Source organism: Anoplopoma fimbria, chromosome 8 (assembly GCF_027596085.1).
Source record: "Anoplopoma fimbria isolate UVic2021 breed Golden Eagle Sablefish chromosome 8, Afim_UVic_2022, whole genome shotgun sequence".
In the NCBI taxonomy this organism is placed as follows: domain Eukaryota; kingdom Metazoa; phylum Chordata; class Actinopteri; order Perciformes; family Anoplopomatidae; genus Anoplopoma; species Anoplopoma fimbria.
This window is the reverse complement of record NC_072456.1, coordinates 17,151,514-17,168,954: the sequence shown is the minus strand read 5'-3', so window position 1 is coordinate 17,168,954 and position 17,441 is coordinate 17,151,514. Positions and strand designations below refer to the sequence as shown.

The 17,441-nt window shown below is 39.1% G+C and overlaps 1 protein-coding gene across 1 annotated transcript; it reads left to right on the top strand.

Moving 5' to 3' along the window:
• Positions 1-2,032: 2,032 nt before the first annotated feature.
• On the top strand, positions 2,033-12,591 carry vtg3 (vitellogenin 3, phosvitinless). Its single transcript, XM_054602117.1, has 28 exons — positions 2,033-2,072; positions 2,548-2,568; positions 2,672-2,823; positions 3,258-3,509; positions 3,580-3,741; positions 3,835-3,983; positions 4,065-4,215; positions 4,534-4,691; positions 5,669-5,834; positions 5,948-6,073; positions 6,202-6,420; positions 6,858-7,075; positions 7,183-7,280; positions 7,355-7,479; positions 7,560-7,661; positions 7,746-7,865; positions 7,970-8,159; positions 8,279-8,366; positions 8,518-8,703; positions 9,085-9,223; positions 9,328-9,496; positions 9,747-9,856; positions 9,948-9,992; positions 10,372-10,578; positions 11,085-11,230; positions 11,438-11,576; positions 11,674-11,787; positions 11,987-12,591. The coding sequence occupies exons 1-27, from the start codon at positions 2,033-2,035 to the stop codon at positions 11,779-11,781; spliced, it is 3,786 nt and encodes a 1,261-aa protein (XP_054458092.1). The 3' UTR covers positions 11,782-11,787; positions 11,987-12,591.
• The last annotated feature ends 4,850 nt before the right edge of the window (positions 12,592-17,441 follow it).

The following is a 17,441-nucleotide window of genomic DNA, read 5'->3' as shown; positions in this document are numbered from 1 at the left end:
CGTTTTTTTCTTGAATATATGTAAAAACAGGCAGTATTAATAAACAAGATCAAAACATAAAGGGAAATAAACAGTACTTTATTAGACTTAGAAAAAGGACAGAACAATTTACTGCGGCCACATCTTTAATGTAAAAATAATTCTAGTTTCACATCCTCTGATTTATAGACATCAATAAATACCAGGCGGTATAATATGGATGGTAAATGAGATACTTGAATTCATACACTGTGTGTTTGTGTGTGCCTCAAACAAGAGATGAAAGACAATGAGGCCTCCCACCCTTCAAGCTTGGCCTTTTGTTACCTCCCACTGACACACCTGTTCCCACTTCCTCTTCTGTATTCCCCTAATTAACGAGACCTCCTGGATCCTAAAATCCCACCTCACTAGAAATAACTAGGTTTGGCTGACAAAGGTGCTACTGAAACTCAGATCATGACAACCCAACTGATCTTCAAAGGCATTCTAAATGCTTTTTTCCTCTTTGGTTGTCTTCAGAAACAAGTTTCTCGATTCAAATTAGGTATACAAATATGATGTTTGAGACCTCTAGTGGCTGTTGTTAAAATAAAAAACAGGAAAAGCAGATGGTCAGGTGAAGTGAAGCCTGGGGATGCAAGAGGTAGGATGGCTTATGAGTGATTACTTCAGGGACTCCTGTGTTGTGCAGTCCGAACATGACCCCAAAATGAGACAAAAATAGACCCTTTTGGCTGATTGCTGCTCGGTGTCATCACCATCACTGCATGTACAAACACAGCGGTTTGTGGAGACCTTTAGGCCGGGGAGCAGCTATTCACCACATCTTTGATTTTATTCTATCCATGAGGAGAGCTTTGTGATGCCATGGGACATTTTATACATTCTAATAACAGGAGTTGCTCCAGATAATCAAAGTGTAAAAATAGTAAACCAGCCTGCATCTGCTCTTCCTTCATTCCACACGGCTGGGTTTCACTGAGGGAATAGATGAAGAACCCGCTGGGTTTATCCCTTCATTCAGCTGTGAACAACTTGTTTACTTTGTTCATTTACTGCAGCACACATTCGAGGTACTTGTACTTTACTCGAGTATTTCCGTTTTATACATCTTTATATATGTACTCCATTTATCAGAGGCAAATCTTGTACTTTTCACTCCATAATATTTGTCTGACAGCTTTAGTTACTTTTCAGATTACAATTTATCATCTCCTTACTGTTCAGTAAAAACCATGTATCTCCAAATTTGGTGATTTTGAATTTTCCTGATAAATTGAAGGATGAAGTGTACCTCTTTGTGTTGAGGAAATGCTCCTGCTTCTTAAATAAGTATTCAAAAACCCTCTTGGATCAGCAGGAAAATTTAAAGTCAAAAAGCTGAAAACAGGGCTGATTTTCTGAGCTGTAAAGACATGATGATTTTGTAGAATATGATGCATAGCTGTGAATTAAACTTCCCAACAGTACATAAAGTAGATCCAATGAGCTCAACCCTCAAACATCTACAGCAACAAAATGCAATATACACATTAATGTAGCAGTAATATTAATCTCAACAAATCATAAATAGTAAAACACTAACACTGAGCATTTTACTGCACGATAAGCACTTTCACTTTGATACTTTAAGCAGATTTTTACTCATAATACTTACGTTCCTTTACTTAAGTAAGGTTTTAAATGGAGGACTTTTTCTTGTAGTTGAGTGTTTTTAAAGCACAATCAAAAAGTTTTAATTCGGCAGAACTATCACAATATCTTGTTTATTCTTAGCACTGCCGATAAATGGTGTGTAACATTGGTTAATGCTAGATTCTTGTCCTAATAAGAATACACATAACAGTTATCAAACACATATTACTTGTGTCACGGTGACAATGTCGCAGGTCAACATGGCTCTCTTGCAGAGAGTGTGTGTTTACTTCTAAACCAGACCTCTGTATTGATCACAAGCTCTCACTGCAACCAGTTTCCAAAACCAAAATCCCCGCCGGTATCTATAAAGAGGACAAATCTGAAATATTGCCTTCGTTTCCTCAGTTTCAACATGCAGGGGCTCCTCCTCTGCTGCCTTGTAGCTCTGGCCAGTAAGTTTTCATTGATTCATTCATCTTAATTTACTTGTAGAAGGATTTCACAATCTAGCCTCTTAATTCTTTTATTTCAGTTTCAGAGTTTTGCAAATGACTTATAATCCGGAGGTTGATTAATCACATTTTTTGCAATTGTGATTTATTCCACCATTCAATGATAAATATGCTTTTAAAAATGGATATCAGGAAAGGAATTATGTGAATCTAATTGCATGAATGACTTTTAGAGGTGAGTTATGCTCACTTATAGAGTAAGCTGAATTTTTTTTTTTTATACAATTCTATTTTTTTCCTCTCATGCCTGACTTTTAACAAATTCGGATATAATTGGAAATTACTTCTCCCACTGTAAAATGTTGTCCCATGGTTTAGAGTGTTTTGTAGATCATAAATAAATAGAAGCAAAAATGTGCTGAAGTATATTAACAAAGGTGGTGATGCTATGTTTTGATTTTTTTTATTCCTTTAGCAAGTCAAAGTGTCCTTTATGGTGAGTCTTTTATTCATCAACATAAAAGTAAAAAAAATATTTTCCCAAAACTTTCTGTAAGCAAGGACTGCAATGACATTTTAATGTTGGAAACATATTCCAGAGATCGTCCTGAACCCGAATAAAACATACCAGTACAAATATGTGGGAGCCGTGAATTTTGGACTCGGTATGCCAAACCTCGCTGAGTCTGGAGCGAGGATCTCCTGCAAGATCAAGATCGTCGGTGTGTCGGAGAAAACTTTCCTCCTTCAGGTGAGAGTGACGACAGAGTGTAATGCAAACTCTCTGAGAATATGTTGTTTAAACCTTTGACTGAGTAGCAAAAACAATGACAGGTTAATTAGCTAAGTTAAATAAATGCATCTTTAATAATTTATCGAGGCCAATTTAATAAACATCTGTTTGTGAATAACTTTTCACTGAGTTCTTTGTAAATCATTGATTGATTCTTAATTAAAGTGCTGGAAATCATGTCAACTACAAATGTTTGCATAACAACAGATGACTGTTTGTGCATATATAATGCACAGTCGTCTTGTAATACCTTTTCATCAGATTTCAGTCATAAACAGATGCTGCAAACTCTGTTGGAATTATATTAGAGTTTGCTTTAACAATTCAGTAAAGTGGTGCAGACTCATACTAGTTCTTGTCCTTTTCTGCTTATTTCCATGTCTGGTTCAAAGGTTTCAGAAGTGGCCTTTGAAGATTTCAATGGTTTCCCGGGAAAAAACAGCTTCAAAGCCTCCCCAAAGCTGACCCAGCGAATTGCCTCTCAGTTCGTCAAACCCTTCATGTTTGACTACGACGGTGGACACGTTGGTAACATCCGCACCTCTGTTGAGATTTCTGACACTATTGTCAACATCGTGAGAGGGATACTGGGTTTGTTCCAAGTGACTTTAAAAACCACACAGAGGATCTATGAGCTTGAAGAGGTAAGTCACTACTGAAAAACAAGATCATTTCTGCAGTCTAAAGTGCAATAACGTTTGATTTTGTTTGTAGGCTGGCATCCATGGCCAGTGTCAGAGTAATTATGCTACTGAATTAAACGCGGAAACAAAGGACATGACCATCACCAAGGTCGTGGATGTCAGTAACTGCAGGGAGAAGGCAGCCATCTACAGAGGATTGGCTGCCGCCGTGCTCAACCAAGTTTCCCAACAGGTCTGTTCATCTCACCTGCATCTGTCCCTTCGATTATAAATGAAACAAAGACCAAAGTCGGTGCTACTTTTGTTTGTGTGTCCTTCAATCTAGAGAGGGGAATCTATCATTTCAACAGTGAGATGTGTTTACACAGTCAAGCCAACAGCAGAGGGAGGTCTCATTACCAGGGCTCATGGCCAAGAGCAACAGCACTTCAGTCCCTTCAACGTGAAGGGCGGCAACTTCAAGATGCATGCGACGTAAGAGTAGGAAATAACTGCACATTACGCCGGCTCATCTACAATACTCAAATCGTCTTCTTTACATAACCTCTCCTGCAGGAACGAAATGGTGCTGCTCGGCGTGAGTGACACAGTGAGAGACGTCACGTTTGGGTCAATGGAAAGCAAGGGGAACCTTGTTTTCAAGTTTGTCAATGCGGAAGGCAATGTGCCCATTATGATGCAGAACCTGGACAACCCAGTACCAAAGGTAATAAGGATACAATGCTGCTACATATTTTATAAAATCTCTCCAGAGAGCAGCAGGAAGCCCTGTAAAAAACAAAAGAAAGTTTATTCAAAATAAATATTGAAATAACAGGAAACAATTAAACAAGAACAATTTAATTCCTATTTATCATGAACAAAACAAATTCTGTTCTGAAATCAACGGAAATAAAAGGCACTAACTATTTCTTCTGAAGTGAAGTAAATCCAAAGAAATGTAATAATTGTGCACAGAGGAACTATTTCTCGAGTGTCATACGGACACTGATCAAAGTATCATCAGGTCTTTTCCTCTTAACAGGCTGCTGAGTTGATCAAACATCTGGCTGAGGTCAATCGGTACCACATTGACAGCGCGACATCCGAAGACACTATAAAGCTGTATCAACTCCTGCGAGTGATCCCTTATGAAGGATTAGAAGCTTTGTGGAAGCAATTTGCAGGAAATGAAGAGCAAAGGTGAGTACTTGGTTAGTGGTTGACCAATGATGAATAACAAAACCTGAAAACAGGGATTAAATAAACTCTTTAAAATAATGAGAATATATTATACATTTCTGATGTCAAATGGAAATTCAAAACATATATTTAAAGATCAATTTTTTGATATTTTGATGTCAGGTTATTATTAAAAAATTCAGATTCAGGGGCCTTGAAACTGACTGCCCTGTCACTTTCTTGAGCACAACCAAATGTCTTGCGGAATACATTCATATGCGGTTATTCATGATTGGAGGAAAGTGTAAAGCTGCCATGATCACATCCATGTGAAGTCATTTAGACATAGTGAGAAATGACAATTTTCAGTCCAGGAAGTATTGTAAAGGTCATACAGAACAGCACAAGGTCATGCTGTGGAGGTTGGTTGGTGCATGGAGCTTATATGTGATCCTTCACTAACTCTGATGATTACATCATTTCAGTTACTTAAACAAGGCTTTACACAGAAAGGTAATAATTCAAACATGATATCATCAGCGTGTTTTTGTACCCAGTGAGAACACTGCAGCAAGGTTTGAGAGTAAAATTCCTTCTCGGATCACCTTTAACCAAGCTTTTCATTATAGTATTCAAGATAGTCCATGGCCATCTCTCAAATCTGATACTGATCCACTTAACTTAACAGCTAATTGAAGAGCATCCTCCCACTTAGTTCAGAAGGGATTTAGTCTGGCACATAACCACCTATGAATGATTTATTATCATGTGAGGCATGATGACAGAAAGGTGATGACTGACAGAACGCTTTCCTCACTCGTTAAGATTAAGGCTGTCACCGAGACCTTGTATTTCATCCTGTACAAGTGCAATTAAACGTGACATCTGAACTTGTCCTTCACATTTTTTCTTCTCATTTTTCTTTCTTTATTACGGAAAATGCTTATCTTTAGTACTGTCTGATTTATCTTCCTTTCTCCCCTTTCACTCATAATTAGACGTTGGTTTTTGGACATGATTGTTGAAGTCAGCGATGCCAGAATCCTGAAGTTCCTGGAAACCAGGTTCCAGGCTGGAGATGTGTCCACAACTGAAGGTCTGCAAACCCTGTTGTTGGCCATCAACCACCTCCAGGCCATTCCTGATCTGGTTGAGATGGCTAAAGTGAGTGCATGCTAAAGAGACAAAGAGACACCAAACATCAAAAAGAGAAACATAATTTTCCGCCTTAGACAATCATACCAGATCATCTCAAAATGTTTGTCTCTTTTCTACAGATGTTCCTGAACATGCCCTTCAGTAAATCCAATGTCTATTTGTGGCATACTGTGGTGCTTTCCTATGGCTCTCTGGTTTACAAGCACTGTGCCTATTACACACCGTGTCCTGTGACTGCTGTTCAGGTAATCAAATCACCTCGCTTTGTAACATGAATTAATTTGGTACGAGATGAGAACAAGAAGGCTGTCTGGTAGCATCAACAAATGATCTGTGTGGAAAATCATAACATGGTCGACAACATCTGTTCTAGCCGCTGCTTGACATGGCCTTGGAAAGTCTGAGGACTGGCAACCAGGCCGACATGGTGATCGCTCTTAAAGCTCTGGGGAACGCAGGTCATCCAGGCAGCATTAAAACCATCATGCGCTTCCTCCCCGGAGTCGCTGCCACGCCTGTGGAGCTGCCACCCCGTGTGCTGAGTGCCGCTGTGCAGTCTATGAGACTCATAGCTGCCAGAGACCCCCACAGCGTAACTATATATAACATGCAGGAATAAGACTTTTTACCAGCTGTATGCCAAGTTTTTATATAAATCATGTTTATGGTAATTACATGTGCTGTGCTCTATAGTCAAGTTGCAAAATGTCATTTTTTGATAAGGTCGAATTCAGAGTAACAATCCATTTACACAAAACATTGGACTTTTCTAATCCTGCAAAAGCATATTTAATTTCCTCATTGTGGCAGGTAACATTAGCTTCAACCATCATTTGAAAATGGCAAGCGGTGCATTGATGCTATTGTCACATAATACCTACATTGCATACTCTTCTCCATATTTATATCTACAACAGTCACAGTGTTAAGCCTTTTTAAAGTTGTTCATCGGTTCAGGAAAATAATGTGAAAAGACTGTGTTGTGCAATCTTTCTGAATTCCTGATCTTTATAATACTTGTGTTTTCAGGTCCAAGACATCACCCTGAGTCTGTTCCTGCAGAAGGACCTTCCCACTGAGATTCGCATGCTGGCATTCATGATCCTGTTTGACACTAAACCATCAATGGCCCTGGTGTCCACAGTGACTGTTCATCTACAGGAGGAAAAAGACCTCCATGTTGTTAGTTTTGCATACTCCTACTTGAGTAGCTTTGCTCGATCCAGTACTCCAAACAACCACTTCCTGTGAGTAAAACAATGCCGTAATAACCACTTGGGTGTGATTGTTAGCCTCACATCGTTTCCGATGTTCTTCAGCTTTCAACATTCATTTTTTGTGTTCTCTAAAACAGCTCAACTGCCTGCAATGTGGCCGTGAAAATCCTGGCCCCTAAATTTGGCCGTCTCAGCTATCACTACAGCAAAGCGATGCACATGGACTGGTTTAATGGTATGCTCAGATAAAAGACTCTTGGTTTTCCCTGAAACTGTTTCATGACAATTATCCTTTTCCCCCCGATACAGATGATTTCTTAATAGGTACGGCCGCAGAAGTCTTCATGCTTAGAAGTGCAACGAGCGTCTTTCCTACTGAAATCATGATGAAAGGGAAATTTTATTTTATTGGTAGAATTCTGCAGCTACTGGAGGTACAGTGTTCTTTTACATTAAGATTTCATTGAAGATAAAGTGTCAAAAACAGCAATCATCTCTTCTTTTTCTGTCACAGTTGGGTATCCGCGCTGACGGACTCAGGGAGCTGCTTGGTAGCAACATGCCTGGTTTTAAAGGAGATCTTAGTTTCACTGACTGTCAGGCTATTCTCAATGTGGTGAGTATAACGGCAGCATCATAACTGTACTTTAATGTGTCAGCATTATTTGTGTGGGTGACCATTGTGATGTATCATTTTCAGCTTCAAAACTGGGAAATTCTGCCCAATGATAAGCCCGTCCTCACTGCCTTTTCACGGGCCTCCGGACAGGAGTGGTTCTTTGCCGACCTCAACAAAGAGACCATCGAGAACCTCATCAGGGTGAGAGAATAAGTGAAGAACAGTTCGGTCAACAAAACGGATCAAGTGTGCACAAAGCCTGTTTCATGCTGTTTCATTCTGTTCTCCTGCAATCCTACTTGTAGGCCGTCAGTCTCTCTGCAGGGAAAGAGAGTCCTCTTTGGGCCATGATTGAGAATCTACAGAGGGGAGTGTCATGGCATCGGACAAAGCCGTTCTTAATCATTGAGGTTCGCTACTTCCAAGCTACCATCCTGGGTCTCCCACTGGAGATAAGCAAATATTATGAGACCATCAATGGGATCAGTGTAAATGGTGAGGAGTGAAATTATGCTGCAAACGACACCTTACAAATAATATTAGTATTGATTAATGACTAAAACTATTTATTTATTTGATCTGAACCATTATTAAAGTCATTTTTTCTTACATAGCCAAAGCTTCAGTAAATCCACCACTGACTGAACGTCTTGGACAACTGTTGACTTCTGAAATTTCCCTGGAGACTGATGGTTTTATTGGGTAAACTATTTAATGTTCTGTTAATTCAAAGAACACACATACCTTCATCATGTTTAGAAATCCTCAAAGGAAGCAAACCAAACTGCCTTTGTATTCTATTTATATTCATTCGGTGGCGTTATAACTAGTGAATAAAACTTTTCTTTTTTAGTTTTACAAAGGATTTCTGGGTTTACTACGGAATCAACACAGAGTTTTTCCAATGCGGTTCAGAGTTTAAGGCCAAAACACCTCTTGCAATCCCGTGGAAGTTTGCTGTCAAGATCAACGTTGCAGAAAAAAAGTTTGAACTCGACTTCCCTCCATGCAAAAAAGAGTTTGAACTCCTTTCAGTCAGGTATGTATAATTCTTCTCAGTCACCGTGGGGTCTGTCTGACCTTGAATCCAGCGCCAGGTCAAGATTAAGCTCGACTCTTTCACCTATCCACTAGTCACTAGTCAAAAAGCTGCTGCTTGGTTTGTCCATTCTGGGCTACTGTAGAAACATGGACTCTGTGAAAAGGGCCGGCTTCATATGTAGATATAAACGACTCATACTAAAGTTCCTAAAACACAATGATTCTAAGTTTAAAGTGACTATAAACTAATGAAAACAAAGTTAGGAAAATATATTATATTTCTGCCAATTAATCCCCCTTAACCTTACACACTGCTCCTCTAACAATGCAACCAATGTGCCAAATCCAGAAATTCTCATTTTTCTTTTCCAACCAACAGCTCCAATGTGTACGCAGTCACCAGGAACATTGAAGAGCCAGATTTGGCTAAAAGGACTCCAATCATTCCCAACGCTGTTCACTCCAATCATGAAGTTGTCCCCATGGACCCCACAGTCGTGAGACCTGAGACAGATCAGGTACAGCCAACAACTTTAGCAGATTGCAGTTAGAGTTGAATTTATTAACATTTACAGAACTCAAAACAGATTGATGACTTTGTGATTTTCAACCAATCCAACAGCTCCTGACACCAAACACCTGGCACCCAAGAGCCAAAATGTGTGCCGAGAGTAACATTTATGGGGCAGGTCTGTGTATGGAGTCTGAGTTAAGGAGAGAATACTATCATGAGGAATACCCCCTGTACTACTTCCTGGGATACACCAACATGGTATTCAAAGTAGTCCCAGGTATGCACAACAGGTCCAGAATGTTACATCATACAATGCTGCGCTATCCAAAATAACAGCAAGTTAAACCACTGGAGGCCAGCAAAAACAAGATTTTGAGGGCGTTTGAGGTTACACTTTAATTGCTGGTTTATATTAATAATTTTTTTGTCTTTCATTATTATCAAAGTCAAATTATATTTTGCTATGTTATTATATCAGCCTGTTTTCATTTCATTCTCTACTATGTGGTAATGTAACCTTCTATCAGCCCAGGCAATCCAAGCTGTTGACAAAATCCACTTTGAGGTTAATGCCGGCCCAAGCACACATCCAGCCAACGCACAACAACTGCTTGAGACTCTCAGGAGGCTATCCAAGGTATTTGGCTACCCTTGCAATGCTATTGTCTCTGCACCTGCACCAATGTTTTATCCCTTCAAATTCTCCTGTTGCTTAATTTTGTTTTCAGGAAGCCACCCAGCGAGTACGTGTGTCCTCTGATTCAGCCCCAAGCGTAAGAGGATCTCATCATAGCCTTCATGACAACTTAATGGAAGTATGCTAAACATGCTCCGCAGAGATTAACCCGAAATTAGTTTCACTGCAAAACAAGATGCCGTGTGCACTGAGCGGTGTCATCATGTAACATTTTTCAGCTGTGCTAATGATTCATGAATGCATCACCCGGAAAAAATATTTGTCCATGTTAAGACTGCAGCTATTTGTGTGCATTTAAAACACTCAACACATAAATAGTGTGGTTCACGAGAAATATACAGGAGATATAAATATTTTTTTAAGTCCAAACATTAAATCAATTCTCTGCACACGTTCAACACGATTCACACAAACCCATTACAGCCGCCTGGACTGCTTTCTATCTCATTCAATAGGACTTGAATTCAACACCACAAGCTGTGTTCAATGTCAAGGCCTTCGCCATGAGTGGCAACCAGAAGCCAGAGGGTTACGATGCAGCCTTCTACTACACGCCCGAGGCAAACATGCAAAATGCCCAGCTGATTGTGTCCCAGGTTGGAGAAGACACCAACTGGAAGATGTGCGTCGACACCACTGTGGAAGCCCACGTCGAGGCAAAGGTAAAGACATTTAACGAATAACATTATTATCGTTATTATACCATTATCAGCAATTGCACTGAGAAGACTAATCCCAGTCTTATTCTTTAAAAAAAGAAAGAAAACATGAATCAACTACATATATAACATCCATCCAACCAGTCCTTAAAATCCATTCTAATACCAAAGTTATCACATATTAATTGTGTGCAAAGTCTCTTCTCTTTATGTATGTAAAGGCTCCTCTGAACTGCATGCTAGGTGGGTACATCTATGCTGACAAACACATTACTAGTGCTTTAAATTCTTGCTTCACAATAACTTTGTCATGGCAGCATTGTAATTGACAGTGACAGTGTAGCGTCTGCATACTGCATATTTAGCCCAATAAATCTGTTCAAATACATTGTCTATAAATACATAAAAAGTCATACTTCTTTGTTTTATTATGTTGCATTCGGAGGCATAAGCCAAGTCTTTTGTTAGCAGAGACTCCCTTCATGATTGATCTCTTGTGTTTGGTCTAGGCACACATTAGATGGGGAGCTGAATGTCAGTCTTATGAAATGTCAATGAAATCTGCAACTGCACATCTGCCTGGCTCCAAGCCGACAATCAAGGCCAAAATACACTGGACCAGGATCCCGGCGAACGTGGCCGAGATTTGCACAAGGTGAGCCTCAGAGGAATCAAGGTGAAGTGTCTATCAAGGAATATAAAATGTGAGGAAGAAGAGGAGCGTGAGATGCAGAACGACTTTGATTCACTTACTTTGCTTTACAGAGCATGGTGGGAACATTTCTGTGTTTACAATTATGGCACATACTGTCTGACATGTGTTGTTAAAGGAGCTTTTTTTATTTTTATTCTTCTCTCCCAGATTTGAAAGCTACGTCCCAGGTATGACTCTCCTTCTCGGCTTCTCCCAGAAACATGAGAGAAATGCCAAGCAGGAGGTTTCTGCATCAGTTGTTGCTGCCTCAGCAGACAGCATCGATGTGAAGATTGAATTCCCAGAGGTATTGGAGGAAATATTCACTACCGACATTTATATGCAAACCTGGTGTTGACTGCAGTATTTAAATTGATGTGTCATTTCTTCTGTCCTGTCATTAGTATACAGTCTACCGCCAGGCTATTCCATTTCCACTGCCACCTGACAGCTTCAGGAGTTTCAACATCACATCAGGAAACACAATGATAGACAGCTTTGGACGTGTATAAAAGCATGTGAGCAACATGAAACCAGTTTGATTAAGCTTAATTGGATGTTAATACTAAATCTGTGTCGTCCTTTTGAATATCCTCATGAGTGTGTTTGTGTGTGGGGATGGTGTTGACAGATTTCTATGCAAAGCAGATGCGTAAAAACAAGCAAAGAGCTGTGCAATTTTTGATTGCTTTTTTTAAAATATGTTTTGTGCTGCAGAAAGACAACAAAGCCCAGATGGGAGCCAGATGCCTCTTTTCACAGTGATAACTCTGCAACCAAAAATCACAACCGTGATGAAAGTGGGGATCATAAAAGATGCATCAGTAATCCGTCTGATGTCACCAGTTTGGAGATAACCTGTAAAGGTCCTGATTTATTCATTATGAAGCATGTTAATATTTGAACTCCATCTTTTGAGAGAACATTGTGTAAATTCATGCTTATGTCCCAAAATATTGTGTCTTCATAATTGATTTACTAAAACTTGTTTCAGCAAGTTTTGTTCTTTTGCTCTGATTCTGTCAATTAAAATTAAAATACAAATGTTTTGTTAAATCTGTGTAACCCACGGTTACAATGCAGAGCAGCCATAGCAAAATTGAATGAGTCTCCACCACCAAATTCTTATTCTGCGTATTAATGCATTACGAAAGATTAAAGAGTTTCAATAGACCTTTTCATGATAAATAATTAGGAACCAAATGATTAATATATGGTATAATACTAACTGAGATGTAATCTAAGTTCATCAATGAATATCACACAATATTGTTAAGTTAGAAAATGATGAGCAGTACTGATGAAATCCCTGGAAATCCAGATCAAGGCAAAAATAAAAATCTCTTGTTTTTTAATTAAGTGTCAACTGTCTGATGCTGTGTTTACAGAACGCTTTGCCTTTTCTAAAAAAAAAAAAAAAAAAGAAAGAAAGCAATTTGCACATTACATTTGCCAATTCCAACTCTCCTTACAATATGTAAGAGACGGAGTGGAAACTGCACAAACCACAATTTGAACGGCTGGCAGGTTTCTCTACTCTACCGGCCAATTTGGCAACCAAACGTTCTTTGTTAACACGTCCTGTTATTCTCTAAATATCCCATTTGATTGTCGAAATGCTGAATGCTGTGGCTGAGCTTTGGATTCAGCAAACTGGAAAATAAATGACCTTTTTGGAGTGCTTCTACTGAGAGAGATTAGTTTACAAGGTCTGTATGACCTGCTCTGTTTGTTTGGTCAACTCACCCAACAGAACTGTTTGCAAATATCAGCACACAATGTCACAATGCATGCCCTTAAAGTTCACTGTCGCTGCCGCACAAAGCACTCAGTGTCCTTAGGGTGAAACACAACAGATGCTTATTGGACAGTTGAACTACATTATTTAATATTTAGAGATCTGAAAGTAGAGGTATTACTTCGAAAAAATGATGAAAGATTTGATGAACAGTAATTGGTGCTCCTGAACCAAAAAAAACCTCAACTTTGAGTCGCAACAAATGGGATGTGTCAGCAGCCAAAGATAATGATTGCATCCTAACCAAAGACTGGTTGTCCTAACTACTCCTGGCTCTGCTTTTCTCCCGCCTACGCTGAGCGTAGCCAGATGGTGTCGAATCACAGGGAAGAGACATCGCCATCAAAGGCTGAACTGGATGAGCACAATTATAATGGCACCATTATGTTCCATTTACATCTCTAATATCCTGCGGGCTTTCAAGTGCCGGTTGACAGGCTGATTGCGAATCTGTTTTGCCTACGTCGAGATTCACATCATCTCCTATCATCTCCAGGACCGGGACACCCTGACCTTGTGTTGACAGGTGAAATCAGCTGCTTAGAAAGCATTAGTGAATGATTGATAAGGTAATTTTGGAGGAGGAGGGATAGGCCATCCCTTCCTTTTTATTGCTGCTCAATCTGTGATTGTGACGTGCCTCATTAGGCAGACTATTCCAACCCTGCTAAAAGCCATCTGAGGGTAGCTGATAATAAAAACCATGGTTACAGACATTTTTGTCCAATTGGAGCTATTACCCCATTTTGGAGGCACAAAGAGTTTTATTCTAAAAAAAAACCTCCAATTCAACAAGTAACATGTCCATATAGAAAGTCACTGGTGGTAGTTTTTTAACAGATAGGGTACTTTTATAAGCGTTAACATTAGTAGTGTTTTTAAAAGATGCTGCAGAATCTAACTCCTGAAAAAGTCAGTTTTTTTGGCATTGACAACAAGGGAGCATAATCCTGTGGCGTGCATGTTTGTGTGTGCGTGTGTGAGAGTGTATGAGTGCGAGCACTAGAGGACAGTGTTTACCAGACATTAAAAATATGCCTGGCACAGAGCTGAAATCCTGGCACCAGTATTTGTTCAGTTCACAGAGAGAGCTATGCAGTGGATGTTGACATTCTGAGGATAAATAAACACATTGTCTTGGCATGGTCAAAGGGCTCCTGGAACTTTTTGGCTTGCAAATAAAGGACACATTTTAGATTCAAATAGAGAAATAGAAAATAAAATAGTTTCTGACTGTTAATATGTTTGTATGCTTAACAAGGTAACGGCAAACTGTGCGAACCACAGTATTATAGTTATGCTTTTCTTGGTTATAAACAGATAATTGTGGTTGATGTTCAGGGGGTTTGTGCTTACAGCTGCATGGGAACGGTCATATATATTAGCTTAAACAGATTTGCTATGACCAAGGGGAGCTTGTTTGGTGTCAGGTGAAGATGAGCATGAGTGAATGATCAATCGGGTAATTCAGAAGAGCCATAAACTGGATTGCTTTTCCACCTGCACACATGATCTGACATAAAACTGCCCCCCACCTGCCCCCTACCCCCCTCTAATTTAAGGTACACTGAAACGAGGCTTGCGTGCAGGATGAAATGTGAGTGGGCGAGACCCATCACATCACTGACATTACCAAGTGGGCACACCTAGTCACGGACACTTCATGAGACCTCCAGAGGGGTAAAAATTGGAACGCCTGCTGCTTGACTTCCTCTAAGCTCACATCATTTCACCATCACTCTCGCTAAATGAGCTTGTTGCCATGTTCCCTGATGTTATTAAGAAAACGTGTGGCTCTGCACGTAAGTAGTTGTGCTGTCGTTTCAGGGAAGAGAACATTTATTTTGGAGGCTTCACTCTTGAGAAAGCTTTTATAGAACAACCCCTCATTTGGAAACATTACTGTAATCTTAAGAATATGTATTGCTCAAGATCATGATTAGACTGTTATGTCACTATTATAAAAATATGTGATTACCATGCTGTGGTGTTGCTATCATTTCTAAACAGCAGCAGCGGTTGCAGACACTTTTCGGCTTAACAGAACTCCCAACTGGGGGTCAGATGGCTGAAGTGAGATTTTCATGCCACGGGCTGTAAGAGCTGCTGTCTGCAACACAGAGTTTCTACTGAGCCTGAGCAGACACCGATCATTTCAGGAGCTGTAAGCTAATAAAGGGTATATTACCAGCCCGAAGGCTACATAAATATGATTCCACAATAAGTGGAATATTCAATCATAATACTCAGTTACGCAAGATCTCACACCATTCAGCATTGAACATTTAAAATGCTGTTCGAATGTTTGCTTTTTTTTTAGCTCTTCGTCTTTCCATTTTTGCCAAACGCACCTGATGCCACTTCACAAAATTCAGCAAAAAATAAAAGTTTATTCATGTATTCTACTTGACAAGTAAAATATATAATTTCTTATTTATTTAAATGTACTAATTGTGTTGTTTGTTTTTTTGTTGTTTTTTTATTTAGATAGCAGGTGCAAGAAATTAGATAGTGAAGTTTAACTTTTTGTTACCAGTTAATTAAACTCGGCAGTTTATTGTTGAGTAAAAACAGTTCCTTATGCCTGTGTGAAATAAGTGGTTTGCCCAAAAGTTGCCAGAGTTGCAACAACTGCAATGTTTTTTAAGTTTTTTAATTGCATTCTGAAATAGCCTTGTGTGACCCGGAACAGGACAAGTGGTATAGAAAGTGGATAATTTAGTGGATTAGTGGTTTATACATTGGTATTATAACATAACTGTTGTTCTGTGGATTCTTCAGATAATACACTAATGTTGGATGCCCAAAAAGTAATTAGAAATGTTTGAGGCTTTCAGAATTCCACAAGAACTGTTTTTCTGCAGGCTGTAAATCTCATTTTAGGAAATGTAATGTTTCTGTTATTATACAGTCTAGTGGGGCTTTATTAGATAAAGGATTGTACTGCAAGGAAGACACGGATGATTTTGTCTTTTACAATCATTTTTATAGTCACCATTCTGCCCCTGAAAGGCAGCGGAAAGCTGCTTTCATTGATGAGAGATTTACTCTTTTGAGTGACTGGTTAGACAGACCACAACATAGATGAGAGTTTTGTAGGAACAATGTTTTCCAAATACTTGAGTATTTCAGCGGTTAAATGTAGTGATAAGCTAAATTCCAATTGTGTAGTGCAGTTATAAGACTTAAGATAAGATAAACCTTTTTCTTACATAAATGTTGATATAATGTGGATTGCTGTGGGATTTTTGAGAACCTAATTGCTGCAATAACTTATTGTAGTGATGTTATCGATGTGTTCAGGTTGCATAATATATTGACAGCATATACAATAGGATGTTTGAATATAGAAGAGGTCGAAATGCAACAGTTCATAATGTGTTTTAAGCTGTGTAGAAAAATCAGATATTCTGTGTGTCTTACTGTGGGAATGTCTACTGAATCCTATCTATACAGACCAAAGGATCAAGGCAGTTTTACTGGGGCAGCTTTTGCTTCTGTAATATTTTTTAGATTATTCTCAGCTATCTCAAAAAGTACATTAAAAATCCATAAAACCCTGCCGGTGGCCTTGAGTTACAGTGAAGCTCCTTGCCACCAACCTGAATAAGCCTAGCCTGACCTAAACCCTAACAATTATGGTCTATAAAGGCAACATGGGAAAGGTGGGCAGCTGAATGTGTCAAAACCACTGAGGACTACTCACACACACTCACACAAACACACTCATGCACTGTAGCTGGTGAGCATGGTGGCATATTTAGTAGCAGCTGAAAACCTTGATTTCTTTTTGTTCAGGAGAAAGTAGAAACCAATTTGAGCTAAAGGGAGAATGAATGTTGTACTTAGAAAAAGACAGAAACAACATTCTAAATGTCTCCTAATATTGAAAATAAGTGAAGTTTGCTATCAAGTTCACCGAATGAAAAGGTAATAATATTGTCAGTGGTTTGATTACAGTTTGTTATAGAAGGTTTATTGATGAATAAGGACAATGTTTCAAAAAAGGCAACAATAAACCAGCTAAATGCCGATTACATGTTTCAAGAGTCTCATCAACATATTTGAAACATTCATCTGGTTTGGTTGACTGTTGTAGCTGGTCAGTCCAAAGTTTTTCACTTTCAGTCTTTTCACTTTCTCAGAAAACCCTCCGAGCACTGATCTTGCGTTGCATCATTGCAGACTCAAGAAGTAGGAGGCATGGCGAAAAATACAAGGATCTGACACATCACTGACTATAGCATCCTTAAGGCTTAACCCTTTTATGTGCAAACATATATATATATAAAGTGAATATAATATTTGCACACGTCTTCCACACATTATGTAACATACTTATGTTATTTATTATTTTGTTGTCTTACGTCCTTC

Excerpts from the sequence above, each read along its gene's own strand:
- vtg3 (XM_054602117.1), top strand. The coding sequence starts at position 2,033 with ATGCAGGGGCTCCTCCTCTGCTGCCTTGTAGCTCTGGCCA. Across the intron at positions 3,510-3,579 it reads GGATCTATGAGCTTGAAGAG|GCTGGCATCCATGGCCAGTG; the intron begins GTAAGTCACTAC and ends TTTTGTTTGTAG. Across the intron at positions 7,076-7,182 it reads ACTCCAAACAACCACTTCCT|CTCAACTGCCTGCAATGTGG; the intron begins GTGAGTAAAACA and ends TCTCTAAAACAG.